Consider the following 10,009-nt stretch of genomic DNA (forward strand, 5'->3'; position numbering starts at 1 on the left):
GTCCGCCTGCTGATGCAGGGGACATGGGTTCGTGCCCCGGTCCAGGAAGATCCCGCATGCCACCGAGCAGCTGGGCCCGTGAGCCATGGCCGCTGAGCCTGCGCGTCCGGAGCCTGTGCTCCGCAATGGGAGAGGCCACAACAGTGAGAGACCTGCGTACCACAAAAACAAACAAACAAAAAAAGTGTATCTGTAAAAAATGCACAGCTGGGACTTCTCTGGCGGCCCAGTGGTTAAGACTCTGCACTTCCAATGCCGGGGGGCACAGTTTCCATCCCTGGTTGGGGAATTAAGATCCCACGTGCCGTGTGGTGCAGCCAAAAAAAAAATGCACATGTAACTTTTTTTTTAACATCTTTATTGGTGTATAATTGCTTTACAATAGTGTGTTAGTTTCTGCTTTATAACAAAGTGAATCAGCTATACATATACATATATCCCCATATCTCCTCCTTCTTGCATCTCCCTCCCACCCTCCCTATCCCACCCATCTTGGTCACAAAGTACAGAGCTGATCTCCCTGCACTATGTGGCTGCTTCCCACTAGCTATCTGTTTTACATTTGGTAGTGTATATAAGACCATGCTACTCTCTCACTTCGTCCCAGCTTACCCTTCCCCCTCCTCGTGTCCCCAAATCCATGCTCTATGTCTGCGTCTTTATTCCTGTCCTGCCCCAAGGTTCTTCAGAACCTTTTTTTTTTAGATTCCATATATATGTGTTAGCATACAGTATTTATTTTTCTCTTTCTGACTTACTTCACTCTGTATGATAGTCTCTAGGTCCATCTCACTGCAAATAACTCAATTTCGTTTCTTTTTATGGCTGAGTAATATTCCATTGTATATATGTGCCACATCTTCTTTAAACATTCATCTGTCAATAGACACTTAGGTTGCTTCCATGTCCTGCCTACTGTAAATAGAACAGCTAACACATTGAATGGTGAAATGCTGTATGCTTTCCCCAAGGATGTCCACTCTCACCTCTTCTGTTCAACACTGTACTGGAAATTCAAGCCAGGGCAGTTAGGTAAGAAAGAGAAATAAAAAGCATCCATATTGAAAAGAAAAAAAGAAAACTATCTCTATTTGCAGTTGACATGATCTTAGATAGATAGATACCCCTAAACAATCCACAAAACAACAACAGCAAAATACAACTATTAGAGTTCACAAGTGAGGTCAGCTGATTGCAAGATAGAAAATCAATATATAAAAAACACTTGTATTTTATAAACTATCAATAAACAGCCTGAAAATGAAATTAAGAGAGAATTCCACTTACAGTAGCATCAAAATGAGTAAAATACTTAGGAGTAAAATTAATCAAAGAAGTGCAAGACTTGTACTGAAAAGTAAAAAACATTTAATGAAATTAAAGACCTGTATAAATAGAAAGACATCCCGTGTTCATGAATTGAATGACCTAAATGTTGTCATGGTGGAAGTACCCCCCAGCTGGTCTACAGATTAACTGTAAAACCTCCAAAGTTCCAATTTCTTTTCTGCAGAAATTGATATTAGTCCTAAAATTCATATGAAAATGCAGGGGACCCAGAGCAGCCAAAAGAACCTTGGGGAAAAAAAAAGTTGGAAGACTCAAATTTCCCAATTTCAAAACTTACTACAAAACTTGAGTAATCAAGGCAATTTGGTACTGGTATAAGAATAGACATACAGGTTAATGAAATGGAATTGAGCGTCCAGAAGTAAACAAGGTTTTGAGCAAGGGTACCAAGACCATTCAATCAGAACAAAATAGTGTTTTCAACCAAGGACGCTGGGCACAACTGGTTATCCACATGCAAATGAATCAACCTGGCCTCCCACCTCACACTGTATACAAAAATTAACTCAAGTAGAGCAGAGACCTAAACGTAAGAGCTAAACCTATAAAACTCTTAGAAAAAAAAACATAGATGTGTGTCTCTGTAGCCTAGTTTTCTTAGATATGACATCAAAAGCTCAAGCAACCAAAGAAAAAGTAGATAAATTTGACTTCATCAAAATTAACAACTTTTGTGTGTCAAAGTACATTGTCAAGAAAGTGGAAAGAAAACCCACAGAATGGGAGAAAATAGTTGCAAATCCTGTATCTGACGAGTGTCCAATATCAAAAATATACATTAAAAAAACTCTTATGACTCAACAATAAAAAGAATTTAAACACAGACAAAGGATTTGAATAGACATTTTTCCAAGGAAAATATACAAATGGCCAATGAGCATATGGGAAGATGCTCAACATCATTAGTCATTAGGGAAATGCAAATCACAACACAATGAGATACCCATTAGGATGGCTATAATAAAAAGAAGGCAAAATAATTATTGGTGGGATGTGGAGAAGTTGGAACTCTTAGATTGCTGGTGGGACTGTGAAAATGATGCAGCCACTTTTTTTTTGTTTGTTTTTGTTTTTGAATCTTTATTGGAGTATAATTGCTTTACAATGGTGTGTTGATGCAGCCACTTTGGAAAACAAGTTATCTGTTCCCCAAAATGTTGTAGGTATAGTTACCATTTGAGCTGGCAGTTCCACCCCTAGGTATGTACCCAAAAGAATTGAAAACATGTTCACACAAAAATTGTTAAATTATTCATATTAGTAGTAACAGCCCAAATGTCCATCAACTGGTGAGTGACTAAGTGAAATGTGGTATATCCATACAATGGAATATTATTTGGCAGTAAAAAGGAATGAAGTATTTATACATGCTACAGTTGACAACCCTTGAAAACATTGTGCCAAGTGAAAGGAAGCCAGACATATATGATTTCATTTATATGAAATGTCCAGAATAGGCAAATCCATAGAGACAGAAAGTAGGTAAGTGGTCTCCAGGGGCTGGGGGTAAGGGGAAGTGGAGTGACTCCTAATGGGTATGGGATTTTCTTTTGGGTTATGAGAATGTTCTGGAATTAGGTAGTGGTGATGGTTGTACAGCCTTGTAAATATACTAAAAACCGCTGAATAATACACTTTAATATGGTGAATTCTTTGGTATATAACTTGTATTTCAATAAATAAATAAATGCTATCATTATGAATACTATTTATGCCCAGGTGATCATGGCATTGTTATGTGCTGTGTAGATTAACTTGAACGACATCATATAGATACAGATAACATTTAATAGCAAGAAGTATAATTAAATATAAAGTAAATATTTCCTCCTTCAGGGCTACTGTATGGCCATTAAAATTATATTGTCAAGTTTATTGTTGTCTAATATGTATACACTAAAATGCTTATCATTAAACTTAAATTATTTTATCTTCTTCTGGTGTAAATTATTTGAGAAACATCTCGGTTAAACATGTTTTTAAAGAGGAAGTACCATAATAGTGGACATTTAGGAAAGGGAAATTGTTCACATTGACTTTCTATTCATGACTAAGATAACTGCAACTATCTAAAATTTCCTTGGGAAGTTGAGCAGGTTTGTGAGATACAGTGTCACTATCTGAGCTTTTTTTTCTGAAAAGGTTGAATCTATATATATATGGTTGGGTTTTTTTCAGGTCAAGCAAATGAAGTGGCCAAAGAAGCTGCTAACAGATGGACTGGTATGTATTACAGTGGCATTGATAAACTAGTCAAACTCTTGTACACTTACTATGATGTGAAATGCAGGAACTATTGTGCCTGGTTAAGTTCAAGAAAAGACATTTCTGAAAGTGTATGTATTAATCAAGTTTTTATATCTTAAATCATTTCATTTACTTGAGGAATTTTTAAAATCTTATTATGAGTCATTTTGTAAAGTGTAAGGCATTTTTGTAAAACCAATGATTACTTTAAGTTTTGTGTAACTTTTCCCAGATAAATCACTTGGGCTAATCACTTAACCTTCTTATATATTAATGCAAGATACAACTTTTAAGAGTTTCATGCAATCCTAAAGATTTGTCTTCTTGCTCATAATAATAATTGCAAACATTTGTCAAGGGCTGATTATGAGCCAGGCATTATAAAGCGTGTCTGTGCTGCATTCTCATTTTATCTCCACAACAATCTTATGAGGTAGATAGGATTATTATCCCTAATTTTAGAGATGAACCTGAGGCCACTAGGAACCCACAGTCACACAGGTGCTAGGCAGTGGAACAGGAATTAGATTTCAGAGTCCAAGCTCTCACCCACCACACGGAGTAGTCTTCTCTGTGTACCTGCTTTCATGTAAATGCCTCATTAATCCATTTGCCAATGGATACACCCTCTGGTCTATACCAGGTATATACTAAGAAATGGGAACTAATGAGGCATTATCTATGTGTCTTAAAATTTAGAAGAACATTAATAAATAATGATTGTTGTGAATTATATACAAGTATGATTATTATTGTTAAAACCTGTCTGGAAGTTACACTGATGTTTTTTCAGTATTTAATTATGAAATAATGGTAATTCAACCTTTCCATCCTGGTAAGAGTCTTTAATGCCTTTATATGTGTTACCCTTATTCTGTTTCCATGGGACAGCATGGATAAGATTGCATTGACACAGAGATGCAGAAAGCTTGAAGTAGCTGCCTTAAGTCAAAGGTGATTAGTCACTGGATGAACAGGGATTAGAGCCAGATTTCCCTGATTCCATGTCCAGACCTCTGTATTTCACAGAAAACTTAAGAATCGTTTTTCCTTGTCTATTTTAGAATTAAGTACAGTGATAAAATCAATATAACTGGCCTTTGGTCCCTATAAAATTGCAGTCTTATTTATTACAAAGTTATTTCCTAGTGTAATGCTTTAGTGATAAGAACAAAGGAGGGTAAAAACAGCAAACTAACATTAAATAAAAGAGAATAATGAAATGTGTGTCCAATAAAGTATAAATAAATAATAAATACAGTGATATCATATAGGTTTGAGAAATATAAAATTTTGAGTAAGTAAAAAGGCAAGTGGATTTTTAGGTTAAAAATAAGACAAGAGTCACAAAATGATTTCCCCTAATTAACAAAGCAGCTCAGCAAACAGTAGGCACAGGCAGCCTGTGTATATAGTGGGAGGAACTTGACTTTCAAAGGAATCCAGGTTGTTCTCCTTATTTGCTATGTGATTTATTGAACCTCTCTGACCCTGCTTCTTCATCTGTTCAGTGTGGATAATATCTACCTCACATTTTGGAAGGATTAAATAAAACAGTTTGTAAGCCGTTTAGCACACCATTAGACACATTGATAAACAAATACTCCCCTTTTCCCTGTCTCTTAAAAAAATCCTTTCATGTTTTCCAGTTGATCATAAACTTCAAAAATTATAATTAAAAAAATGTGAACAACTTTTTTTTCCCTTGTGTTATTAGCTGAGAAAGAACCTGAAACTTTTTAAATCATACGGGAAGGATAATATTTTCAGAACAGTAGAAACAGCTGTTAAGAACCATATTTCCGGGGTCTTCCCTGGTGGCGCAGTAGTTGAGAGTCCGCCTGCCAATGCAGGGCACACGGGTTCGTGCCCCGGTCCGGGGGGATCCCACATGCCGCGGAGCAGCTGGGCCTGTGAGCCATGGCCGCTGAGCCTGCGTGTCCAGAGCCTGTGCTCCGCAACGGGAGAGGCCACAACAGTGAGAAGCCCGTGTACCGCAAAAACAAAAACAAACAAACAAAAAAACATATTTCCATTTGAGTTTACAACTTGCTCCTTCCAACATAAAAGTGTTATGAAAAAATCATGGAGTTAAAACGAATTACACCTCAGAAAACCTTCCTGTTTTCAAAACAAACAAAAAGAAAACATCAATAATACTTATAACTAAAGATCGTTACATAATTATTAGTTAAGATTTGGTTTCTTTATACTGAAAAGGTCCCTAAAATGTATTTTAAATTGAGCATACTTACTGTTCAGTAATTCAGTATTTCAATTTTATAGAATGAGAAGTCACCTCAGGGTATAAATATAACTAGAAATATAGCATCTAAATGTTTTGCGACATTAAGTAACTTTAAAAGTGACTTATCAAATTATATAAAACCTTGCCTAATAACTAAGATAGTGGAGTTTTTATGACTTTGTATGAGAAGCATCTAAATGAGTGAGGGGGGAAAGATGTTGTGAGGTCCTAACATAGACTAATGCATGTGATATTGCCCATCCTATTCCTGTATATATCTTGGGTTTGCCACCATATAAATTAATATGAATTCTACCAGTCTTAAGGTTGTTTCTTTAAAAATAAAAGTATTTTTTTATCCATTCATAAACATTTCCACATAATAGAAAAATTAATTGACAGGGATGAACTATCAAGATTGTGGGTGACTTTGTCTTGAAGGCAGACATCGAGTGGCCCAAGGACATATTTAAACAGAGTCTTTTTGAATTGGTCCATTAAGCATTGTATACAGAGGCTTTTTATTTGTTTATTCTTTTGTTTGTTCTTAATCTTTGAAGGTTTATAATAAAATGGTTTCTTGCCCTCACATGAACCAGGAACTCCTTCCTGCAGAGGCTCTAGTCTTACTATGGTGCCTCGTTTTCTTCTCTCCTGTTCCTGGGTTGAAATACATTCCTCCAAGGCTCCTACAGCATTGCATCTGTCCTCTTGTTTTCTGGAAATCTTTCTGTATTCTTGGAGCCTATTGTACAAGCTCTACACATAACACTTGATCTTTTCTCTCTAGCACACATATCACTTTGGAATTGTTTAGTGATAAATTGATTTTTCTCTCTCTACTCTTGTGTCAGTTTGAAGGCATAGGCTCTTTATGTTCTGGAATACCTGTAATACACTTAATAACTGTCTTACGTAGCAATGGGCCCTCTATAAGTATTTGGTTGTGACTGTCAAGATTGCACAGGTTGTGCAGACACTAATCAAATTAAACAGATTATTCTAGAGTGCTATTAGTATTCTCTCTTAGGTTCTTATGAAAAGTAGAGATTTGGTTTAGATCATTACATAAAGATTTATTTTAATATCTGTTGATATCCTATAACTCTTTATTTAAAGAAATGAGGATATTTTGTTAACATTATTCTATTTGATATAGTAGTATTCACCTCAGCAGTGAACTTCGTTCCAAACATTTAGTTATCAATATTTGATACTTGGAATTAAACTTCCTAAAACAATATTTTTAAGAGTGATTGAACTTCATATATTAATTTCCTAATGGTACCATAACAATATACTTCAGACCAGGTGGCGTAAATAAAGAAATTGATTTTCTCACAGTTCTGGAGGATGGAAGTCCAAACTCAAGGTGTAGGCAGGTTTGGTTTTTTTCTGAGGCCTCTCTCTCCTTGGCTTCTTCTCCTTGTGTCCTGACAGAGTCTTCCCAATGCCTGGCCCTGGTGTCTCAGTGTATCCACATTTCCTTTTCTTGTAAGGACACCAGTTAGATTGGATTAGGGTCCACCCCAGTGGGCTCATTTTAACTTAATCACCTCTTTAAAGACCCAATTTCCAAGTACAATCATATTCTGAGGTAGTGGGGTTTAGGACTACAACATATGAACTAGGGGGAGGTGATAATTCGGCCAATAACACTCCAAAAGAACCTACTTTAACCCTTCATTTCAATATCACAACTAACACAGTGCTTAATGTTTTATAGAATACTCTGAACCAGAAAACTGTATACCATTACTTTTCTGTATTTATAATACATATTCATTTTAAAGATGGTTTATGTACATTAAAGAGAATGTGTAAAATTAAAAAAAGAAAACTCACCATCATTCCCATTCCCTCAGTGCAGCCATTGTGAGCACATTGGTACTGCCTTGCATCCTTCACTGCCTATGCATTGACACCCTTCTACTTGATTAGACATTTAGATTGCTTTTTTTTTTACATCTTTCTTGGAGTATAATTGCTTTACAATGGTGTGTTAGTTTCTGCTTTATAACAAAGTGAATCAGTTATACATATACATATGTTCCCATATCTCTTCCCTCTTGCGTCTCCCTCCCCTGCACCCTCCCTATCCCACCCCTCTAGGTGGTCACAAATCACCGAGCTGATCTCCCTGTGCTATGCGGCTGCTTCCCACTAGCTATCTATTTTACATTTGGTAGTGTAAATATGTCCATGCCAGTCTCTCACTTTGTCACAGCTTACCCTTACCCCTCCCCGTATCCTCAAGTCCATGCTCTTGTAGGTCTGTGTCTTTACTCCTGTCTTACCCTTAGGTTCTTCATGACATTTTTTTTTCTTAGATTCCATATATATGTGTTAGCATACGGTATTTGTCTTTCTCTTTCTGACTTACTTCACTCTGTATGACAGACTCTAGGTCTGTCCACCTCACTACAAATAACGCAATTTCGTTTCTTTTTATGGCTGAGTAATATTCCATTGTATATATGTGCCACATCTTCTTTATCCATTCATCTGTTGATGGGCCCTTAGGTTGCTTCCATGTCCTGGCTATTGTAAATAGAGCTGCAATGAACATTTTGGTACATGACTCTTTTTGAATTATGGTTTTCTCAGGGTATATGCCCAGTAGTGGGATTGCTGGGTCGTATGGTCTTTCTATTTATAGTTTTTTAGGGAACCTCCATACTGTTCTCCATAGTGGCTGTACCAATTCACATTCCCACCAGCAGTGCAAGAGTGTTCCCTTTTCTCCACACCCTCTCCAGCATTTATAGTTTCTAGATTTTTTGATTGCTTTTATTTTTTTCTTTTGTTACACTGGGATGAAGATTTGCCCATAAATCTTTGTACACAATTTATTTCCTTGGGATAAATCCCTTTATATAGATGTAACACTTTTTTCAGTGGTAAACTGCATTTAAATTCCCTAGAAGACATTCAGGATATATGTGTTCCTCTTTTAGTCTTAAGAGAATCCCTTCTCTCCTCCTCACCCCTTCTCCCTGGCCTGATTGTCTGGAAGCCATTCTCTCTGTGGGGGAGGGAAAGGGGTTCCATTTGGGAACAGGAGCAACTCTAATTCCTGAGGTAACAGAATCCTGCCTTTGCTGTGGAAATGTGGAAGAGGCACCATTAACCTCTCCCTGGCTTTGAATTATTCTTTAAGTTGGGTATTCTTTAGTGGCAACTAATTTACTGAATTTTTTTTTTTGCGGTACACGGGCCTCTCACCGTTGTGGCCTCTCCCGCTGCGGAGCACAGGCTCCGGACGCGCAGGCTCAGTGACCATGGCTCACGGGTCTAGCTGCTCCGCGGCGTGTGGGATCTTCCCGGAGCGGGGCACGAACCCGTGTCCCCTGCATCGGCAGGCAGACTCTCAACCACTGCGCCACCAGGGAAGCCCCCGACTGAATTTTTTAATATGAAATCTGTTTATTCAAAATAATCATTAAATATTTTCTTTCTTCTGAAGTTAATTGCTGCTACTCTTGAAAATACAGAAAACTCCTTATTTTGATACTTCTAAAAGTAATAGAAGTAAAAAAAAAGCTGAATGTAATTATATTTGAAATGTTTTGTGATTATGTTTTCAATTCTCAAAAATATTTCTCAATTTTCTTTATAGATAACATATTTGCATTAAAATCTTGGGCCAAAAGAAAATTTGGGCTCGAAGAAAATAAAATTGATAAAAATTTTGGAATTCCAGAAGACTTTGACTACATAGATTAAAATGTTTGGTGTCAGTGAAGGAGCTATGTGCTTGTGAATATGTAAATTTTTATATTATCCAACTAAATGTACTGCATTTTCATTTACCTATAACTGTGTTTGTTTTATTAATTTTAAATGAAGTATAAAGTGTAGATGTTTTGCACTCTTTTTGATCAGTCAAAAGCAGAATAATAGCCATGTTCTCTCAGTGCTCATTAGAGTAGGAGAATGCAAGTAAAGTCATCCACCTGTTAGTTTTACCAATAATTTTTTATAGATTAAAGCCCATGACATGGTAACATTTTTTAGTTTCTCTCAAATATTAAATATTAAGAACTAAGGGTAATTTTGAAGGCTGTATTATACCTATACGCCCATACATACATGCTTGGCAATAACCTTAAAAACTCTAATGGCTGCTTTACTATTTCTCAGTATTTAGTGGAAAAATGTGAG

General features: G+C 36.5%; 1 protein-coding gene across 1 annotated transcript in view; it reads left to right on the plus strand.

Annotated features, from left to right (window-relative positions):
* MND1 (meiotic nuclear divisions 1) overlaps window positions 1–9,712 on the plus strand; it is an 84,953-nt gene extending 75,241 nt beyond the window's left edge. The window contains exons 7-8 of the mRNA XM_004263640.3: window positions 3,529–3,573; window positions 9,465–9,712. Coding sequence (XP_004263688.1) covers window positions 3,529–3,573; window positions 9,465–9,571 — 152 coding nt within the window. The 3' untranslated portion in view covers window positions 9,572–9,712. The remainder of the gene's footprint in view (window positions 1–3,528; window positions 3,574–9,464) is intronic.
* The last annotated feature ends 297 nt before the right edge of the window (window positions 9,713–10,009 follow it).

Source organism: Orcinus orca, chromosome 4, assembly GCF_937001465.1.
Source record: "Orcinus orca chromosome 4, mOrcOrc1.1, whole genome shotgun sequence".
NCBI lineage: Eukaryota > Metazoa > Chordata > Mammalia > Artiodactyla > Delphinidae > Orcinus > Orcinus orca.